Source organism: Perca flavescens, chromosome 12 (genome assembly GCF_004354835.1).
Source record: "Perca flavescens isolate YP-PL-M2 chromosome 12, PFLA_1.0, whole genome shotgun sequence".
NCBI lineage: Eukaryota > Metazoa > Chordata > Actinopteri > Perciformes > Percidae > Perca > Perca flavescens.
Genome location: NC_041342.1, coordinates 10,327,069 through 10,350,210, shown reverse-complemented (window position 1 = coordinate 10,350,210; position 23,142 = coordinate 10,327,069). Strand labels below are relative to the sequence as shown.

The 23,142-nt window shown below is 39.2% G+C and overlaps 2 protein-coding genes across 4 annotated transcripts; both read left to right on the top strand.

Moving 5' to 3' along the window:
* The first annotated feature begins 1,198 nt into the window (after positions 1-1,198).
* On the top strand, positions 1,199-11,227 carry LOC114565477 (ATP-sensitive inward rectifier potassium channel 10). Of its 2 annotated transcripts, none has more exons than XM_028593545.1 (5): positions 1,199-1,544; positions 4,176-4,387; positions 7,191-7,322; positions 7,434-7,611; positions 8,900-11,227. In XM_028593545.1, exons 1-5 carry the CDS (start codon positions 1,199-1,201, stop codon positions 9,289-9,291), a joined length of 1,260 nt encoding a protein of 419 aa, XP_028449346.1. In that variant the 3' UTR covers positions 9,292-11,227. The 2 variants fall into 2 exon arrangements, with proteins under 2 accessions (XP_028449346.1, XP_028449347.1); XM_028593546.1 differs by having other exon boundaries at positions 1,441-1,544; positions 9,065-11,227.
* A 353-nt stretch (positions 11,228-11,580) lies between these two features.
* On the top strand, positions 11,581-22,512 carry LOC114565455 (uncharacterized). Of its 2 annotated transcripts, XM_028593514.1 has the most exons (6): positions 11,581-11,751; positions 17,724-18,026; positions 18,113-18,397; positions 19,247-19,363; positions 19,987-20,030; positions 21,511-22,512. In XM_028593514.1, the coding sequence occupies exons 1-6, from the start codon at positions 11,694-11,696 to the stop codon at positions 21,691-21,693; spliced, it is 990 nt and encodes a 329-aa protein (XP_028449315.1). In that variant the 5' UTR covers positions 11,581-11,693; the 3' UTR covers positions 21,694-22,512. The 2 variants fall into 2 exon arrangements, with proteins under 2 accessions (XP_028449315.1, XP_028449316.1); XM_028593515.1 differs by lacking the exon at positions 19,987-20,030 and having other exon boundaries at positions 21,511-21,639.
* Positions 22,513-23,142: the final 630 nt, after the last annotated feature.

The window sequence follows — 23,142 nt, the reverse complement described above, 5'->3', positions numbered from 1 at the left end:
TAGAATACTGACACATACCTTAAACATAAGTCTTGTCATTAGCTAAAAAAAAAACAGTGCTTCCGCTTCATATTCAGCAAGCAATAGGAGAAGATGTTAAAAATGAGGAAATGATGTTTCCTCCTGTTAGCTGTTAGCGTTCACTCCACCTTCTAGGTGTGCAACTTCCTTCCCATGACAAGAATGAAAGTTACTTCTCCTAGTATATCTTTTAGTCTTTAAAACGGAAGCCCTTAATCTTTCAGCTTCAGCTTTGAGTCTGAAGCAATTGCACAGTGTGTGAGTCCAAATGAAAAGACCATTCACACATCCCTGCAGTATAATTTAGTTTGTGTGTGTGTGTGTGTGTGTGTGTGTGTGTGTCGACCTCATGGAACTCCCACCAAATTTCCACCAAATTTCAACAGAAAATTAGCCAAATAATTTGCAAATTTTGTGTGTGTGCATGTCTTTCAGGTTTGTTCCAATTTGTTTTGCTGATTAAAACTGTGGTTTCCTGCTTTATGATTCAAAGTAACAGTTTGATGTTAACTTGTTTGCTAGTTGTTTCATTGTTTTATTTTTTGCAACATATTTGAAATATAATCAATAACAGGTTTGGTTTCAAGTATTTAGGCTCACATGAGATAAATTCCCTGTGAGAATGAGAGCAGGGGCTGCAGGGGAAAACCAAGTCACCATGGGTAGTTTCTAGCCTTCCCTGTAGGCCACAGAAAGTCACTCTAGTCATAATCAGATCATAAGCTACTGCTGATGCACCAAAATCACCACAAACTAATCTATATCAACAACGTTCCACATCTCTGCAGTGTAAATCCAGACAGCTAGCTAGACTATCTGTCCAATCTGAGTTTTCTGTTGCACGACTAAAACAACTTTTGAACGTTCACGTTCCACCAAAACAAGTTCCTTCCTGAGGCTATTTTGCAGAGGCACTGTTGCTCTGTCTGGTGCTTGGCGCTGCCCAAAACAAGTGTAATTTGGTTTAAAGAAATGCCAATCAACCAGAGCACGTTTTTCTCCCATCCCAGAATGCTGTGTGGACTAGCCAGACCCTCCTCCGCAGCGCTGTGGAGGAAGGTCTGGCAATGCAAGACTAACCCCACACTAATCCCATACAAGCCCATTAACAGCACTGGCCAGGAAACAAGTTAATCAGAGAAATGTTTTAACTCCTCCATCTTTTTTTATTCACCAGATGACATCTGCCACACCTCCTTCCTCTCGTAGCTCCTCCCCTCAGAAGGTGTGCCACTCCCAAACACAGACCGATGTTTTAAAGCCCTTACTGGGTGGTGGCTTATCCGGTGGGGGTGGGACTCTGAGGAAGAGGAGGCGTGTCCTGTCCAAAGATGGGCGTAGCAACGTGCGCATCGAGCACGTCAGCGGACGGAATGCTCTGTACATGCGGGACCTCTGGACAACATTTCTGGACATGCAGTGGCGCTACAAGTTGTTCCTGTTCACGGCCACGTTTGCGGGGACATGGTTCCTGTTCGGGGTGCTGTGGTATCTGATGGCACTGGTGCACGGAGACCTGCTTGGTGAGAGTGTGGCAAATCTTTTGCAGCATAAACAAAATTCTTTTCACTTCCACACGGTCCCACAGTTCTATGTGGGTCACCATAAATATCTCATATTTCAAAACCTCAATAAAAGCAATAAAACTATCTGCATAGGGATGTCAAAATTCGGAGGAATAGACCCTTTACAGTTTTTCTTGATTGCTTTGATACAGCAGTCAACTCAAACTCCACATTTTCAAAACAGTTGACACACAGGCCGAAACAGTGGCACTCATGGTCAAAATGAAACATTTTGTTTTCAAAAGGCTCTAACTGTGCCAAAACATTTAAAATATGCAACAAAAGCAAATTTTGCATTCAAACAACACAACTTGCAAACAAGTGTGTGAGCTCTTCCAATCAACCATTACACAGTGGACAACAAAATACAAAATAAAGCACTCAGTGCGAATCAGTGCACCATTGCTTGTCATTGTAGCCTATTACTGGACTTGGCTTTCATGCCAGTGCCATTTGTTGTCAAATTTGCCTTCTTGCAAAGAATTGGATCCAGAATCAGAAATGATTTGATGCAAATTTTATTGATTCCATTGATTCTTATTTTCAAACTGTGGCTGAAAACTGAAATACTGTAAATATTACACATAATACATGTAAAACCAAACCAAAATAAAATCTATTAGAGAATAAGAAATTAAGAAAATAAAAATAAAATATATTACAGTAAAGTATAAACATCTATTACTGTAGAGTATAAGAAATAGCCACTGTTGATACTCAGTCTCTAATGTCTTGAGGATGGGGCCACATGGCCTAACCCTGCAGACTGATTGCTAATTGAAGATTTGTGTAAAGGAGTGTCAAACAGGTGCTTCAGTGATTTCATACTGATGAAGGTAGTTTCTAATAGTTAGGAACAGATGGTTTCTGTTTGGTTACCATAGCTAAAACAATGGAGTTTGGACTGCTTGAATGACATCCGTGTTAAGGGTGGGGGAAATGTGTCAATCCAATGAGAAAGGGTTAACACATTTGCAAGAGGTGTCTTCTGCTCTGCTGAGACAGTGATGATGAAAACCGAGTGGATCCCAGTTTCTTTAAGCAGGTCAAAGCAATCAAGAAAAACAGTAACATAACTGCAGATGTTTTTAAAACTATGATTGTTGCCTATTTAGTCATGAATATGTAATGCTATAGACGCTTAGGATTTAACAACAAATTCTCAGGTTTTACATGTCACTACTACTTCACAACAGCTTCAGCAGCATCAGCAGCATCATTCACACCGAAGAAAAAAAAGTGTGAACACAAAAAAAAGCGAGAGTTTCCTTCCCCGAAAAACACCACCATAACTCGTTAGTTCAAGCAGTAATTATGACTCATATTTAAGTTTATAATGGCGGCGGACTTTGGTGGCCCTAGTAGTTATGACGAAAGCAAAGTAGAAAGTAAAGTGATGAAGTACAAGGGTTGTTTAAGTATAAGGGTAAGGAGGCTGGTTGGGTGGTGACTGTAGGTGAGAATATGACTACTAGGGTGGCGTGATGGTGTCAAACTCAAGGCCCACGGGCCGAATATGGAATATATGAAATTTTGATCCGCACCGCATATCAATTTACGTTCACAATACATTTGTCCCACCTAGTTTTTGTAGCTTTTTCAATGTTTTGTCGCTTGTTCTGAAGTTTTTGTCACTTTTGCTGACACTTTTCTCACTTTTTTTCAACATTTTTGCCCCTTTTTCACCCCCAACGTTTTTTGGCGGCTTTTCCGACGTTTTATCGGATGTTTTTGTGCTTTTTTTTGTCGTTGTTTTCTTTGATGGCTAAGTTACTTTTTGGGGGTTTTCAGGGTTGTCAGTAAGTGAGAAGGCTATATGAAACATACAATAATACAGTCAAATATGCTTGACTTTTTTGATGAAATGAAAGCATGTGACTGGCCCTGGATGTAATTCTTATTTTCCAGTTTATCTTAGTGAAACTGAGTTTGAGTCATACAGTGGTGGTACAGGGTGTTACTGGAAACAGTGAGAACTACAGTTTCAGAGCAACCATGTGTTAGACGTGCCTTTTTGATTCCATCTATCTTTTTAATCTAATTTGTGTAACTGTTTTATCAAGTTTACATACATGAAGTACTTCATTTTAATAGGTGTCTAATCAATAAGTTTATACGGTAAGATTTAAATACACCTTTATCCACTTGTACACAGGGTGAGCGTTCTTTCTAAAAAAATGTATAGATGTTGGTGTTTGTTGTATTTCCTGTACAGCATTTTGAACTTAAACTAACCTTGATAAAAATAAACATTTGAGGGTGGGAAATCATTTCATATCTTCAGTAAGACACCTGCTCTCCCACACTTCCTCTTCAGTCACTCATATTTCCAATGTTCGCTCAAGCGAGTGTGGAAGAAAAAGTTATATAAAGCACAGTGTAATGTTGCATATGAAGAGGATATTTTTGTGGCAGACACTTAGATATTTTGCCCTGGAAATATTTAGTTTTTGAGATACTATTACCAGCATAATAGGTAGAAGAAGTAAAAAACCAAACAGCACACAAACTGATGTTGTTATTTTCAACAACAGGACATTAGAATAACTTGGATGAGCTTTTGTCTCCTTTTCACCCGCGTTCCTCCAGAGTTCGACCCCCCATCGAACCACACCCCCTGTGTGATGCAGATGCAGACCCTGACGGGGGCTTTCCTCTTCTCCCTGGAGACCCAAACCACCATTGGTTATGGTTTCCGTTGCATCACTGAGGAGTGTCCCGCAGCCATCATCCTCCTCATAGTCCAGCTCGTCATCACCATGCTGATGGAGATTTTCATCACTGGTACTTTCCTGGCCAAGGTAGCCAATGCATAACACATCCAGCTGCAAAGGGAGCAGCAAAAGTTCTTTAAACATAGAACCATGCAGTTTGCATAGACATACAAATTGTTACAGAATGTAAAACAGAAATGGTTTTTCGTAACCATTTTCAAATAAAACCAGATGTGTCCTCTCCTACCTTAAAGCAACACTAAAGAACTTTTACAGGTTGGAAGCGGAATTGTCGTAATGTCTCATTATGTCTCATTCGAACTACAAATCCGCTACCCGATCTGGCAAACTTGCATAGTGTGGTTATAGCCGATAGAGGGCCGCAAAGCAAATGCAGAAGTGCCATTCACCCTGTTACAAGTTGACGAACCACTGAAACAATTTTGGAAACATTATTTTAAGGTACATTATTTTGGAGTACGTTTCCTTGAGCGGGTAGCAGATCTGTTGTTTGAATGAGACATAAAAATAATGGTAATGGTAACGGTAATGGACAATTGCGCTTCCAACCTGTAGGGGGACCAAAGAGGAAAAATTATTTAGTGTTGCTTTAAAGCACAACTGTATGTTAAAGCTTTAGTGCGTAACTTTTTGATATTAACATGAACATGAACATCCGTTACATTCAAGCCATTGCCAAATGAGTTGCTGCAAAGCTAATTAGAACTATGGGCTCCACGCATCTCTCTCTGTATTTCTCAGTATAACTATTTTCAGAAGATTGTGTCGTCCGTTGACTTTCGCACACAGAAACCGAGCCCGACAGGCATTAAGAAATTTGTGTCCGAGCCCGACACATTTTTTTCCTCATACTAATGACACATGTAGGCTACGTTTTTGTGTGGAAAGCCCTTTTTATTAAGCAACTGTAGGAAGGCATTCGGAAATGTCAACAGATGAGTGCATCAGCGCACACGGGGCAACAAGTGCAATAAGATAAAATAAGCTGTTAAAATGTTCAGTGTGTTAACCTTTCCTGCTTGCTTTGTTTCCGACCATGATCAGAAAACCAGGGGAGGCTGGTTACCTACAGGGCCGACGTTCTAACATGAATAACCACTAACTCTGTTCCAGTTGCATCTACAACACGTCTGCTTCCTCTTTCTCTATCTCTCTTCTGCCCACTTACCACACACACACACACACACACACACACACACACACACACACACACACACACACACACACACACACACACACACACACACACAGAGAGCTTTCTTAAAGGAGCCGCAGCACCATTTTACAACAAACTAGTGCAGTGCCCGTTGAAAATGTGCCTGTTTGGAACGGGCGATTACTTGGCCTGTGGTATTGCTGCTTGTAGAATTCATCAAAACCAAATTTTAGCCTACCCCAAAATTACTTACAGAAGGACCCCAAACCACTTCAAATGCAACTCCCCTGTATACCCTACTACTAACTTACTGATTTACCTGACAGAACGTTGCAGATTCCGAATGTAATCACAAAATATCACAATGAAAAGGTGGAGTAATCAGACATTAGCGTCATGGACTCATGGCAGTGCGCTACCCACCCTGCCCGTTATGAGAGCTAAACAGCGTTATCTGCGTTAATCACCACCAGAACCGGACCGTTTGTGTGTGTGCGCAGAGAGAGAGAGAGAGAGAGAGAGAGAGAGAGAGAGAGAGAGAGAGAGAGAGAGAGAGAGAGAGAGACCCGAGCACATATCTAATCACCACCAAAACCGGACCGTTTGTGTGTTCGCAGAGAGAGAGAGAGAGACCCGAGTTGGTACTCCTAACTTACAGATTTACCTGACAGAATTTAATCACAAAATATCACAATGAAAATGTGGAGTAATCAGACATTAGCGTCATGGACTCATGGCAGCGTGCTACCCACCGGCCCAAACAGCACATATCTGCGTTCATCAACCACCGGAAGCGGTGTGTGTGCGCGCGCAGAGAGAGAGAGAGAGAGATGGTGTTGTCTCGTGTCATGTGAGCGCTAAACAGCACACATCAGCATTCATAAACCACCAGAACCGGACCGTTTGTGTGTGTGTGTGTGTGTGTGCAGAGAGAGAGAGAGAGAGAGAGAGAGAGAGAGAGAGAGAGATGGGGTCCAAGCCCGAGGCGGTAGGCCTACTACTATCTTACAGATTTACCTGACAGAGAACATTGCAGAATGAGAATGTAATCACAAAATATCACAATTAAAATGTGGAGTAATCAGACATTAGCGTCATGGACTCATGGCAGTGCGCTACCCACCTGGTCCATTATGAGAGCTAAACAGCACATATCTGCGATCATCAACCATCTTTTGCTTTTCTTATCCAAACAACTTCAAACTGGCACTGGCACTGCACTTACTCGTGCCCGTAGCAAGACACATGTCAAGTTTGAAATCCTTCGGACTAACGGTTTGAGAGATATGCGCTTAACACCCACACACACACCCACGCACACATACACACACACACACACACACACACACACACACACACACACACACACACACACACACACAGAGACAGACAGACGTTCCTGCAATTAATAGATAGATGCCTTATCGCACTGATGTGACCGAGCCCGACCCGAACCCAACCATTTCTAAATATCTGTCCGAACCCGGCAGGAATGTGGACATGGTGTTTCAGGCAGCTGAGAAAAAGTGCTGTCTGTGGGAGAGAAACCTCCATTTGGAGTGAAATGAGTAAATCCATTACATCCACAAAAAACTTTATAACACACTAAAAGACAGGAAAAATCCCAAAATGCATAATGTGCAAGACTCTTCCACGAGTCCTATGAAAGATTATGAGACTGAAACCAGAAGTGATTGAGCTTTCTGTGCTCAGGTTGCTCGGCCAAAGAAGCGAGGTGAAACGGTGAAGTTTAGCCAACATGCTGTGGTGTCGACCCACGAAGGCCGACCCTGCCTGATGATCAGGGTGGCCAACATGCGCAAGAGTCTCCTGCTCGGCTGTCAGGTAAGTATGTCTGTGTAGAGATGGAGAATATATATATTTCCACCATTTTTACAAATTTTACAAGCTATGTGTAGATGTCATGTGTTGTTTTTGCATATTGTTTCCCCCCAGGTGAGTGGAAAACTGCTCCAGACATCTCTGACCAAGGAAGGGGAGACAGTTCGTCTGGACCAGAGGAACGTTCCCTTCCAAGTGGACACGTCTAGCGACAGCCCCTTCCTCATCCTGCCCCTCACCTTCTACCACCTCATCGATGACAACAGCCCCCTGCGAGCCTGGGCAGACAAGGGTAAGACAAGGACAATTGGTGGGTGTTGCAAGTAGAAGGTGTTTTATCTTTGCGATCTTTTCACTTACGCTGAGTTCATCAAACACTATGGGTGAGTAAAAAACACTAGAAAACTCTTTAAAATGAGATAGACAGCTCATACACAGCTCTGCAGTACTTTCTGGCAGCATCACATGGCAACAAGGATGGATTTTAGTGCAAATAAAGAACAGAATCAGTTGGGATGTTTACTGTAGTACGTATTGCTTTCCTGCAAGATTTTCAGTAATAAAATCTGTAGAAAGAGTTTATTTCTGATAAATCATGTGACAAGATTGTAACGTGGATATTCCGCATACATGTCCTCTTAGTTGGTGAGCTGAGCTCAGATGGTGTAAACCACTTGCTTGACATCGTTTTATTTTTTGCTTGAGTCTTCTTTGCTGAAAGGTATTTCAATAACTTATTTCTGAAATTATTGTGAGTAAATATAGAGTGTATCATTTTTCCTTCCAACCTCAGTTCCTCTATTTCTTCTTGTATCTCTAAGTACTTTTCCTTTCCTCAATACTGACTTTCATTTTCTTGTTTCCTTACCGTTCCTGGCCATTTGTTTTCTTCACCTGTTTATTATATCTGCATTGAAGTTAGCAGACTTCTTTTTCCTCTCCTTTAAATGGGGCATTGTCATATTTCTTGGTGCATTACCCCCATGAACAGTTAATTGGCAGGAATTCATACGGCCTGCCTGTGCATACATGTGCATCCTTATAAGTATCACAAGATACAAACAAAATGGGGAACAGCTCATAGCAACATTAATCTATAGCACTCCTGGGGGTCAAAAACATAACAGTGTACCTTTAAGCAGGGTTTTCCCTACCATTATAAGGCCAAAGAAATTTTTCTTTTCAAAACTAAGTAAATTATTTTTCTCCAATCTAATGATTGTAGTTGATCCCCAGTGGACTTCTTTAGCAAGTTTTGTCTTTAAGCTATTTGAGTGTTATTTATTTATCTGCTCGAGCTTTTCCAACATTTCAGACACAAATACGGTAATAATAATGGTCCAAAGTGATGTAAAATTACGTATTGTTTTATTAAAATGTCACATTTTCTTAAAGGAGGACCCCTTAACTCCCCTGCCAAATACGTGCACCTATGTCTTCCACAAACCTAGGGAAAACTGACTGTATTTTTTTTATTAATTCTTATTTCCTCTCTACCATTTTCCTTTTCATCCTCTTCCACTTCTTTTCACACCCCTCTGTAATGTGCCCCCTCCCCCCATCTCATGTACCTCCCCCAGGTGGAGGCTGGACAGACCCAGATTTGGCAGACTTTGAGCTGCTGGTCATCATGAGCGCTACAGTTGAGCCGACCTCGGCCACCTGCCAGGTTCGCACCTCTTACCTGCCCGATGAGATTCTTTGGGGTTATGAGTTTCCACCTGTAGTCTCCCTTTCCCCATCAGGCAAATACGTAGCGGACTTTGCCTTCTTCGACAAAGTGGCCAAAACCAAGACCACGCCCATCTTCAAACCATCCAGCCCCCAGCATGGGTACCAGAGCAACGGGGGGGCTGTGTCTGAGGGGTCCGATCCAGAGAAGATCCGTCTGGAGCAGAGTTACAGGGAGAGAGGGGAGGAACGTGGCCGTGTCAGAGACACTCCTCTCAGTGTTCGCATCAGCAATGTGTGAACAGATGAAATGGTTGAGAAGGGAGCGTGTCCTAGAGAGCAACACGCAGGAGACAGCCAAGTGCAATGTCAATAGCAAATTAATCAAACATATACAAAACAACTCTGGAGACTGTCTTCTTAGACTGTTTTAACTTTTGAAAGATATCTATGCCCCAGAAGCACCAGATGATGCAGAAAGGAAATATGGAAGACTGGACTACTGTATGGTCAACTTCAAGTTTGTCATTGTTATACATTTGCTGGGATGACTTATGTTTTACACTGGTTTGACTGTATTCATGTGAAGGTATAACTGCAGCTATGTTTTACATTTGAGTGATGCAAGTGCACATGCACCTCACATATTAGGGCTGGGTATCGGTACTCAATCACTTTAAGGTATTGATTGTAATATCCCAGTACCAAGTAATGTTGAAACTTCTCTCTGGTTGAAAAATGCCAGCATTTGATCTTTTTTGTACCGAGATCTAGAAAAAAACAGCATTTGTATGGTTTTTCGCGCAGCCAACCACCACAAGCGTTCTTTGATTTATTGCGACATGTGATTGGCCCGCTGAACAACTGAATGCTTCCATTCATATGATGTAGAAAAAAGGTATCAAGGGAAGTCTATTGGTATCTGTATCACTTTAAGGGAAGTGGTATTGTAATTATTTTTATTGATACATATCAAATATACTGTATACCCTTTTCTAACTAAAATAACACATCAGGTTATTTATTTGCAAAGAAATAAACATAAAAGATACAAAACTGAAGTAAACAAGCAGAGGAGACAATGGAAACCCCAGTTGTCTATTTTGGGTCCTCCCCTGCTTACTAAATGTTGAATCACAAAGAGAAAAACTTGTCGGAGTCAATATAAGTGGGGTTTTCCAATTTCAAGGGTTAACAGGGGACCATAAGGCTAGTATGATAAGGGGAAAGGAAACTCACAGACAGGGTAAAACCTTCCATACTTCCTCTAAAAATTTGGTTAATACACACAGTGTGTTCTAGACATTTAGAAGTAAAATTATGTTGGCAACTTGGGTTGCTTTTATTACTATAAAAAAACACCAATGAGTAATGCTATGCCAGTTCTTCAGTTCTTCTAGGACTAACAAAACTCCTACACCACTCTATTGCTACACCCTGATACTGATATTTTTACATTTCCTGTTTTAAAATGGGGAAAGTTCTTGACTTAAACACACAAACAGCACGACATGTATGTGTATTGTACATGGCAATGCAGGGTAATATGTTATCTAAAGCACTTTCTGTTAAACTAATGTAGCACTACAACTGGAAAGTAGACAGACTTCAGATGAATATTCTGTACATGGTGCTCTGTGCTGAATCTCTTGATGGTGTGAGCATTTCCTGTATGACTGTTACTGCTGTTTCAAAACAGAAAGTTAGCACTTTATGGAAGTACATGATGTACAATTAGCACCATAGGAAGATTAGCTTAGGATAGAAGATATATTTTAATAACACTAAAGGCAATTACACAATGAAATAAAATGAAAACAGTTAGAATAGATTTTAAAACAGATGCTTCCTTCCTACAAAACTAATAGGAATTGCAGTTTCTCTCCGTGGCTTTAAGCAAACTGGCTGATACAAATGAGATCATGTCTTTTGATCATACATACATATAAATGCCCATCAGGTTACTGTGGGTTGCAAATATTACTGTAAACATCAAAGAAGCTATCCTTTCTGTGTAAAGTAGGATCCTTCTGTATGTCCATGTGTTTTTAGAGTTACTAACATTGTTGAATTAACAACAAACATTTTGTCCAAGCCCCTTTTATTTCCAGTCTAGATGACAGGAACACGGGGAGGACCACCAGAGGGGAGTGCTGAGAATGGGAAAGTGATGTAGTAAGTCACTGATAATGATTTTATATGTGATGGTGAAGTGTGACAATGATGAAGCAAGGATGAGTATGATGTATATGAATATGTTGGAAATTTAACTTTTTTTTCATCTGGTATTTGTAACATTTTCTGAATTAACATTAAGCTCTGGAATGTTAATAGTGTTTAAAGTTCTGATGGAGAGATCGAATTAGACAACTCTCTCTAAAAAATGTTTTAATAAAGATGATTATGAGTTATTAAAGGCCATATTTGGTTTCATGTCTTGTACAGGCGGGTAGTAGAGAAGAGGATGTAGAGTAGATTAGATTGATGGGAGCTAAGGCACAAGCCACATTCTGCAGTACAGTACACACCATGCTCTATATAAACCGGTTTCATTTGAGTTGCTCAAATAATAGTAATAAGTTTAGAAACAGTTCCTGTTGAAACTCTTCTCAGTAGATTGCCCAGAAAAATGTTTGCGAAGATGCATGCTGAGCTCAGTTCATAAATAGCCTTACCACTTCCTCATATGGTTCATTTAGCAAAATGGAGCTTGTCGTACTTCTCTGTGCCGTTTCTCTGCTGCATTCATGTGAAGCTCAAGGTAAGAACTTTATTTTATTTATATTCCCCGTGGTTGATCGACTTAGTCAGTTGTCAAAGTTGTCAAAGTTGCTGTAGCACTATTTCAGCAGTATAGAAGTTAGGTAAGAAATGTAATGTTTTATTGGAACTAATTTTTGAATTATTTAGTATTAAGAAATGTATATAAATCTGGGTACAATTCTCTGTAATATACTCAATTATTTCAGAAGTAATCCTAATAACATGTAAAACTAAAATTTGATATATATTCAGATATCAGAGGTGGAAAAAGTACTAACATATTGTACTCAAGTAAAAGTACCAATACTTTGATGACATATTATTCAAGTACAAGTGAAATTATCTAAAAAATTACTCAAGTAAAAGTAATAAGTAAAAGTAAGTAAAAGTTACTTAGTTACATAAAAAAAACTGTAAAACGGGGTGGGGGGATCTCTCCCATGCAGTGAAAATAGGACTGAAACAGTCTCTGAACCGTCATCGCTCACCTGATCCACCTCCATCTCATTCTCAATCTCTTACAGAAAGACTTGGTGCCTGGTAGACAGCTTAGATCAGGGCTGGAGTGAGACTCATTTTCAGCCCTGGAGTTTCATGCCTTAGACCGGCCCACTTTACTTCACGAAAAATTTAATCAAAACCTTAGTACATAAGTCTGCAATAGCTTCCTGTTATCTACAGCCTCATAATTCAGTGTATTTTTGTAAAATATCACTATTTCCAAGTGTTGCTTCATAAGATAGATTCAATAGAAAAGTTAACCTACGGTCCACAAGGCTCAATGCTTGGACCAATTCTATTCACCTTATATATGCTTCCTCTAGGTAATATTATTAGGAAACACTCAATTAACTTTCATTGTTATGGGGATGACACCCAATTATACCTATAAATTAAGCCAGACGAAACCAGTCAGTTAACTAAACTCCAAGCATGCATCAAAGATATAAAATCCTGGATGACCTACAATTTTCTGATGTTAAACTCAGACAAAACTGAAGTGATTGTGCTGGGACCTAAACACCTCCAACCCTCATTATCTAAATATATAGCTACTCTAGATGGTATTGCCCTGGCCTCCAGCACTACTGTTAGAAATCTAGTTAGTTAGTGAGTTATTTTTGATCAGGATATATCCTTTAACACCTACTTAAAACAAACCTCAAGAACAGCCTGTTTTCACCTTCGTAATATTGCCAAAATTAGGAACATCCTGTCTCAACATGATGCTGAAAAACTAGTCCATGCATTTGTTACTTCCAGGCTGAACTACTGTAATTCCTTACTATCAGGATGCTCAAATAAAACCGTTAGGACTTTCCTGCTGATCCAGAATGCTGCAGCATGTGTTCTGACAAGAACTAAGAAAAGAGATCATATTTCTCCTGTTAGCTTCTCTGCATTGGCTTCCTGTAAAATACAGGATTAAATTTAACCCTCCAGGTGTCTTCAGGTCAAATTTGACCTGTTTTCAAAGTTTCTTCATCAGAAAATGTGGGTTTCTTCCAAGCAAATTGCCTAAAAATAACAGGGGTTGTTCCATACAACACTCTTCTCAAGGAATAAGGATCAGATCTCTACTTTCATAGAATGTGGGGTGTTTTATTACAGCATTTGAAAAAACTATGGAATGGTTTCTAAACAGTATCCTGACTAAACTTTTTTTTTATCTAAAAAATGAGGTATAATTTCATATAAATGAGGTTTATTGACCTTGAATTTTTAAAAAAAGTGTACAACTAATGGGAATAAGTTGACCACCACCATAAGTTACCACTAACATCAACTTATCCGGAGGTAGTGAAAAAAAGCCACAGAAACCTCAAAAAAGCTTCAAACACCTCTGAAAAAGGGTTAACCCAGGAGGACAACAAGTTGCATGGTGGACGGGAAGACAACACAAGGGTTAAAATCCTTCTTCTGACCTACAAAGCTCTAAATGGTCAGAATGCAGAGTTACTTGCGGTTCCTAGAGTCTCTAAAAGTAGAATGGGAGCCAGAGCCTTCAGCTATCAGGCTCCTCTCCTGTGGAACCAGCTCCCAGTCTGGGTTCGGGGGGCTACACCGTCACCACATTTAAGAGTAAACTTAAAACTCTCCTCTTTGATAAAGCCTATAGTTAGGGAGTGAGGAGTTGCAGCGTTCAGCCAGAGGTTGTGTGTCTATAGATGCAGCACCCCTTCTCTTCTCTGTTTCTCTTCATAGTTGTCAGATTAATATACCATATAATCAATGATACAATCAAAGTAGAGGGAGACAGGCCAGTACAGCCCAATCCGGCGGGGGAGAGTTCTAGCCCCACTAGGCTCCTCTCCTTAACCTGTCTCTCTTAATTATGCTGTTATATTTTTAGACTGCCAGGGGACTTTCTTTGACACACTGAGCTCCTCTCTCCTCTCTCTTTCCATCTGTGGGCTTCCATGTCCTAGAAATGTTCGTTACTAACCTAGCTCTGGGGAGCTTATTCCCCGGAGTTCTTTTTTTTTTTGCCCAGCATGTTTCCTTGGATTAGGGTGGCACCTAAATCATGGTTGCAGCTAGACCTACTCTATCTGTAAAGTGTCTTCAGATAATGATAATAATAATGATTTGATACTATAGATACAGTTGAATTGAATTAACAACAAACAAAGAATCTATTTTCACTGCAAATAAGTAATCACAGATATCCAAAACTTGAAATTAAATAAAGAACAAGATACATTGTATTTCACTTTCTAATGACACCATAATCTATTTTTTCCTTTGAATAATATTTCATATAACTTTCTCTTCCCTTTCAGTCGTGGGCTTTGTATATTTACTATCATAATTTTGAGGATAAAGGCATAATGTCGCAAGTAATATTTGGGCATAAAAAGTGATTATATTGTAACTAATCTGATCATGTTTGCTTGTTCACACACTGTGATACAACAGCTTACAGTAGATGTGCCTTCCACACTGACAGCAGCTATCCCTAATACACACTATTGTCTCTGCTTCTGACACTAAATCACATTTTATAAATTGTCATAATTCTCAGCACAAATCTCTCCTTTTTACAAAGCTTTCTGATCAAGTCAAGTCAGTTTCATTATGGTAGTGCCGAATCATCTGGCATCATTAATTATCCCAGGGCATTTTTCATATAGAGCAGGTCTACACCACACTCTTATTAATTATTATACTATTCAATCAATGAGCAACCCTACCTGCCCAAACTGGAGTTATGGGCTCATATAGCTGCTGCTTGGTAACGTTACTGGCTCTTCATTGTCACTGTTAGCAGCAAACTGGACTAGCAGCTGCTACGGAGCTACAAGAACAAGTTTGATTCATAAACATAAACGCTGGTTTGCAGGGAACGTTGTATTGTTTTGCAAGACCACTAGCATCCTGCACTTCTCCTAACTAACTTAGCTTACCCGTCTCATCGTCTTCATTTGGCGTTTCATTAAAAAAAGAAAAAGTAAATCTGGCCGCATCACTTTCTAGAGCTCTCTTTTTAAAATTGTCGCCTTTTCAGTGCCATTTTACGCTTTCTATTATCCATTTAAAACAGCTTTTTTTCCTCCTCCAACAAGCCCCAGTGACTGAAGTGTACACGGATGGTTTATTTGTTTTTTTAGCAAGTTTCCGCCATCGGAGGACTCAAAACATAAATACGTCATCATTAACCAGGCTGCACTCTGTGAGTGGGCTGCATGAATAAATAAATACTGTAAATACAAAGAGTGGGCTGTGAGTGCAGGCAGCCTAGAGACAGCATCTATGATATTGAACTATGATTTCAACCTGGCCCTCACAAACAAAAAACCAGAACGGCCCACTCGGAATTCTCCCGGTGCTCCCGATTAGCCAATCCTGGTTTGGCCTAAATGATCATTCGTCACTGTTCTGCCAGGTCCATTAAAGTCAAGAACAGCACAGACAATAAAAATTCATTAGGAAATTTTATTGAATACATTAAGAATTAAATTTGGCGGTCAGAAGAGTCCCGGGACCTTTCACCATGAAAAAGCAGAGAGTCAGGGGACAGCATTAGAGGACGCACACAGTTTAAGAGAGCTAAACTATTATACCCCATATGAACAGAGCAACAAAGATGACATAGAAGCAAATGCCACGTAATACACGAAAAGGTGGAGCAGGGGAGGATGTGGGTTGCATACATGTGAACAGCAAGCAGTTAGGAGCAAACTAAAGCAGCTTTAAGTAAGGCGCCCTGTTTGGGTGTAGCCATTTACTACCGAGTGAAGTTGACCAACTGATGCGCTGATGCCGCTCAGCTGATGCAACTGTGTTGTTGTCTTGACTACTTGGCCCGCCAGAACTGACGCTGACGCTCAAGTGGTTCCGGGCGCGATTTCTTTTTTTCTTCCTTTTGGTTTTCGTTAGTCGAAGTTTTTTTTTTTTTTATTCAGTAACGGATGGGATTTGTAATAGTAAATAGTAAATTCTAAATTACCAGTTTTAATATTACTTGAAAAATACAAAATACACAACAAAACTACTCAATACAGTAACGTGAGTAAATGTATACTTTCTACCTCTGTCAGATATACAATTATGTCAGTTATTACCCCATTCTTTACTCATGGGTCCCAAAATGATTGTGTTTCTCTCTGATTTATTTAAGAGAAAGTACAATACAGTGATTGGCTGACAAGCCAGACCCACATCAAAATGTTGGGTCTGGGATCTCACCATTGAGAGGGCTCAATCCGAGGGGCGGGATAAGCGGTTGTCTTTCAAATTCCCTCCGCACGTAATAGGATAGTGCTACAACCAGGCAGAGCAACGAAGAAGGTAGCAAAGCTAGTTGATAGATTAAACTTTTGCCGTATCCGGTTGGCAAAACTCCGAACACATCTTCCTTTTTAAAGAATGACTTCAGTGCCATTCTTTATTCTTTTCTCAAAGAAAAGCTTAACTCCAAGTCTTCCAGAAGACCGCTGTTCCCAGCAGCAGCAGCCATAAGCCCCGCCCACCGACTCCATACACGATGTGATTGGCCTGACCAGAGTTTGGTTTTTCCAGCTTGCAAGCCAACGGAAATGCCTAGACTGACCCTGGTTGCAAAATAAATTTGCTGCCACTAGGGTGCGTCTAGATTTCTAGGCTAATACAGTGATACATTTAACTAAAATGTGTTCATTCTTGTACAAGGCCCTAATCTCTATGCTGAGACAGAATGATCATTCTCAAACAGTTATCAGCCAGTCAACAATTTTATTACTGTATTTAAATTGTATCTGCATTCTGATGTAGATATGGATCCAGATTTAGATGTACTGTAAACACTTTGTGTTATTTAAGTAACACATCTATAGGATTGTGTGTGTTTGGTGGAGGTACGCGCTCTTTAAGTCTGTTCTAGTTCTTTTTTTTATTTCTGCTTTACATTTTAATACATACTCAACTTTACAGTGGATAACATCAGTGGAACTTTCAAAAACAAACCTCTGGAGGTGGTTTGAGATGCATTACCAAATGGTGAAAACATGTCTGTCTTTTCAAGATGCATGTGTAAACTTTACTCCTCTCATAGTGCAACAACCTCATTCTGTGGTTATAGCCACTGACTGTCTAATAGTTTGTCTGTTTCCTCTGTACAAGCTGGGGAACAATAATGTGGGTAAGAGGGGAGAGAATAAGAGGGCAAGGTGAACAAAATGTTCCCTAATTTTCAGAAGAGGCAGAAGGGAAAGACTTTTTCATGTTAAAAATAAAAATCAAGACTTTGAGTAACATCTCACTCTCAGTGGGCTTAGTTTAGCCAAGTCTTCTATGCTGAGGCAAGCTGAGTCAAGAGACATATATGATACAAGGCATCTTGAGAGACATTTGCTAATGCTGAAGTTAATTCATTATTTTGAACTACTGGTCCAATATGTAAGAAATATAGTAGTAACCCAGTAACATTTGGTATTGACCAAAGAACAATATACTGGGTGTAATTTTGATTGTGTGTCTACTGTTTTACAGAGCCCAGTGCTGTGACTCCTGTGTTTGTGCAGAAGGGAGAGTACGTGCTTCTGAATGTCACACTAGCTGATGATCCTAAAGACGATGCTGTTTTCTGGAGATTCAATAAAAAAGTTAATTTAGTACGATTTTTAGCTGGTACAGAAACAAAAGTCTTTGATGATTACTCTGTAAGGATTGAGTTGCTTGAAAACTACTCTGTGAAATTGAAGAATCTACAAGAGGCAGACAGTGGAGTTTATACTGCAGTAGTGTCTGGGGGTATAGAAAAACCAATAACTGGATACAAGGTCACAGTCCAAGGTGAGTTTAATAACAATCAGACACTGATGGAGAGTTTCTGCTGCCATGTTTCTAAAACCTCTCCACCTGCCTCTCCCCCCCCCCAGATCCAGTGTCTCCAGTTAAACTGTCAGTGGACTCTGTGTCTAATAGCTCAGACTGGTGTAACCTGACAGTGAGCTGCAGAGCACAGGACTCTCACATTAACAGCACCTTTAGATGTGACCCCCACACCTGCAGTCAGGAGGGAGGAGAGAGACCACAGGTCCCACCCTCTAGTGCTGATCTCCATGTCTACCTGTCCAATGGCTCCATCATCTGTAACCATAGCAACCAGGTCAGCTGGAAAAAGGACATGAAAACAATAAAAAATGTCTGCCCCCAACTTGCTGGTAAGACTGAAAGACAAAACCACAAACAGATAATAATGGACAGTTTGGTTAGACTTATTTAAGCTTTTGTATAAGTATCATTTTATATGTCCAAGTTAATACATGTTTTGATTAGGTTTGTTAGGTTTAACCCATGTATTTTTCAAGGGGTGTGTAGGCTGTAGGATTTTAGCTTTTCTCAAGGAAGAGTTGTTCTGGTGGCAGAAATGAATCATTAATTGAGTTAAACCATATTGGGTTTGGTATTTTAAAAGCACCATTTGCAATGCAAAACCTGTTAATGATATCTTATCATCTCTTTTACTGTAAGCTGCTGTGAACAGTGTTTTCTTGGACATGGAACACATAAACTCTTTCCCCCACTGTCCGTGGGGGAAAGGGATATAAAATGTAGTTTTCACATATTTCTTTTAAATTAACACATATTTCGGTGAAACCTAAAAAAAAAAAAAAAAAAAAAATGTAAGCCTTATCTATCAGCTAGCATCCAGTGTTAGTATAGAGTAGGTCATAAAGAAATAGGTCAGAGGAATTTAAACATTTTGACTGGCAGAACTAGCTACCAGGTTGGTGTTATAAAACTAAGAGGCAGGTTGGTGTTTAAATTAGATCATTCAGTGACCTTTGGAAGGTTGGTAGTTTTAAAGTGAAATTGTGAAAGTGTAGTTCCACCCATTAGGGTTTAATGAAACAAACTAAATTATTTCTTACAGTTGAGATCTATTACCAATGAATTTGTTTAATTCAAACTGCAGTCCGTTAAAAGCAACAGTAACACACTCTAAATTACACTGCGTGGCTTAAACCAGGCCTACTTTTCTAACCTGGCTTCTTTTTTCTTTTTTACAGTTCAGCAACACTCCACCAATGCCATCTCTGTGGGTGCTGGTATAGGTATCTCTCTCTTTCTCCTATGTGTTGCAGCACCAGCAGCAGCATTTCGTTATCATCAAAAGAGAGGACAATGTAAGTCCAAGTGTGCATTTTAATTAACAAAGATATATATGTTACCTGTACATGGGATTTCAGTGTTGTAGCAAAGTTCATCATCACCCATACCTGTAAACCCACTTGTGTTAGGTATTAGGTAACCATATTAGGTAACCTTTCATACAGTATACAGTGTGGATGGGAATCCACAAATGTTTACCATAGCCAATATTGTGCCAAAGCTATGTGTAACATCAAGTCCCTATATGTAGATGTATATGTGTTTATTGCATCTTTCAGATAATTCTATTACCAGTGTTTACTGTAGACAAAAGAGAAGATCTCATCATTGTGAATTCTTCATGCTTTAGTCCGTTTAATCTTAGCATCCCCTGGTCAGATCCCAGCAAGCATTGCTGTTTGCCAAAGCACATTTTACTTTATAACACAACCTCTAGGAGTTTGCCAACATCACACCATACCAAATCCTACACATAGAGGCTTTAAAGTGTGCTGCTGTGTGAAGATGAAGAACTTTAGACATGAAATCTGGACTCAATGTAGCTGCAGCTCAAGTCATGTAAATGTAAAGTAGTTAAGTTAAATCTGAAAAGGAGAATTATAGCAAATCAACATGTTTTTTTTATGACTGCCTGCAGATAAAAGAGAGAGCATGGAGAATACAGTATATGAAGTTCCTCGGGTAAGCGTAAAAAAATCATTGAAAAATCACTTTCCCGAATTTACACTGAGTGTTAAAAGAATTATTTATCAAGAGATGGACAGAAACACTAAAAATGTCATAAAGTTAGTTTACTTGCAAGTACAGTCAATTTGCAGCGCTTACAGCAAACCACTGAAAGATATGACTAACGAGAAGCCCTCTACATCAGCTTATTTATGAATGAAATTCAGTCATAATAGTATGTAATACTAGTAATAATACTAGTAATAATAGTCGATGTAGTCTTCTTTATCTGGTCAGAGTCAATGTCGTCTCCTCTATCTGGTCAAGGGAGCGCATGTTCTGGCCTCAGGTTCAAGACAAAGATAGTCAATGGCTCCATGGTATCTTGTTAGAGTGCCATCAGTATAATATGGCATTCCATCCAAACAGTTTTAATATTAACAAGACAGAAAATGTAAATCACAATTGAGGAACACTGATATAATTGCGACCAGTTTGAGGATAATGGCAAAGTTAAGAAACCTTTTTTTAAATCAAAAACTGGAGCCTCTGATGATTACATTTATTATCCCTATGCACACCAATTACAATACATTTTCCTGAACAGGTGATCTATTTACTGTATATAACCTGTCACTCCTTGCTACACTAACTTCTGCATCATCAGCTGTTCCAGCTCCTGCTGCTTGCTCCTACCTGTGCCTGTCCAATGCTTTGGACCTGGTAAAATCTCTCTGTGCAAACTTGCTGCTGCGAAGGTCTGGCAAGTAGTCTACTTAAACTGCAGTGTGTTTCTTTATGCTGTGTACTTGTTGTTTGCTTATGTTTTATTATAGTTTCTGAATCCTTTTGAAACAAAAGTTAAATTTTTGAGGAAAGGGAACAAAAAGACCAAACTGTGTTCTACTTTGCAAAACAACAAATGCATGTTCCAAAATGTGTTGTGTTCTCAAACCTTCATACTAATATCAGATCTCATACTGGTGCCTAAAAAGACAATACTGCAACAATATAATTTACATTAGGCCAAAGGGTTTTATGCACATCGCAGAATTATTTTTCTCCCTTTTCTTCAGTTTTTTTTAGCACACACCAGTTAACCGAAGCTACATGTGACTTCCTACTGAACCAAACTGTTTTAACTTCTGCATTCTCTTACACAATAAATGTTGTGAGCAAAATACTCTCAGGTGAAATCTGCACTCAGTGTCGACGCTTTTGCAAACCATATTTTCAGTCCTAGAACAAACCAAGTAAAGTAGAAAAACTGTAATTTGCAGTTATTTTTTCAAAATGCAACATACTGTATGTGCTGTCACAGTGGTGTAGATGCTTTCTTTATGTGCTTGTGTTTAAGCTGCAGTGTGTTGTACTCTCGCGGCCAAGAGAGTTTGATGAACTCAACTTTGGATGTTTTAGATGTGAAGAAGTAGAATTAAAGTAAAAATGGAAAACAAAAAACTAAGCTAAACGTTGTATGTGATTTCTTTTCCAGGTCGGACCTACAGCCCTACCTCAGAGTCCAGCAGTTGAAGTTATAGGTCTTTCTCCAACCTCCACCTACTGCACGGTAGGGCCTCACACTGGACCTGTGGATTCCAATACAACAAGAGGCACGACTCTGCCAGAGAGTCTGTATGCTCAGGTGGATAAACCTGCCAGGTCCTTAAACAAGTAATCAGCATGGTGTTACATGGCTGGTACAGAAAGACTCCTCCAATACAAAAACATTTCAATGGAAACAGCTGCAATATAATGTAATGTTATTAGTATTTTTGTAGTATTATGTTAATAAATATGTGTGTGTGTGTGTGTGTATGTGTGTGTTTTTAAATATCTAAATATCTAAATATCTGGGGTCAATATCTGCGCATTTCGTAATTTTTTTTCATTGAGCCATGTCATTAAAAATTATATTTTGTTTTATATTCAGAGTGTCAAGTATGTTTCCTATAACAATACAGTAGTACTGATGGATTAATTGCAGAAAAACTCACAATATACGAGAGGGGTAAAGATCTTTTCATTAATTTACAAAATCAGAAACAAATATTAGATGAGTATAAAGCTTTACAGTAATCGTCTCCAATAATGGTGCATGTAGCAGAAACTGCTTCCACCCTAAGATAAAGAAATATAATAACATACTGTACATACTGTACATATGCAATAATTTTTAGAACATTGTGAACAGGACCACATTCAAATTTCCATCAAGGCTATTTTTGTGTGTTGTTGGTCTTGATCGTACAAATATAGCAGTTCTTTTTTTTGGTATTATAATATAACATCTCTGTAGAATCATTTTATTTACAAAGTGAGCACAGTGATTATTGGGTATAATCAATGGATAATCAAGAATCATCAGCATTTGTATAAAGGTGCCCTGTGGAGTTTTCTTGGAAAGAAAAAATATTTACATGCAGTCAAATTGCATTAAGTATCTTTAAAGCTTTACAAATGTGTTTAATCTACTTTTTTCACAGATTTTGTACAAATATTTCAAATCTTACATTTATGTTTTCTGGCCTACTTACATTTGTTGGTAAATTCCTTGGTGTGTTACTGCCACCTACTGTCAATCAGTGGAACAGCATGACATCAGTGGGAGGAATGTACCATGTCTCAGGACTCGTGCATACACAATACAAACAAAACATGGACTCACTTTTGAAAACTGCTTCATTGTGTTATTAGTGCTCCAAAACTCCACATTGTACCTTTAACTATACGTTTTTATTAGTGCTTCTTGAGCTTCTCCATTAGTTGTTGGGACTTTAAGCACATTATTGGGACCATCTCTGAGGAAAGCTGGGTGAGATTTTGATACAGCAAAAGGGAAGACATGATGATTTCAACATGCTTTTCATTTATTTGGCAAAAAAAAGGAGAATGTGTATTGCCATCTACAGGAACTTATGTGTCTTTTTAGCACATGAAGATTGAAATATTATAGAATATCAATTGAAATAACAACTTCAGTGTAGCTCTTACAAAAATGTTATCCTTTAAAAGAAAAAGAGAGGAACTCTTAAAGTTCCGTCTTTTGAATAAGTCAGAATACGTTAAACATAAAAACAGTTTACATTGTTAGTTAATTTCCTATCCTGGGCTGGGCTGGGACACA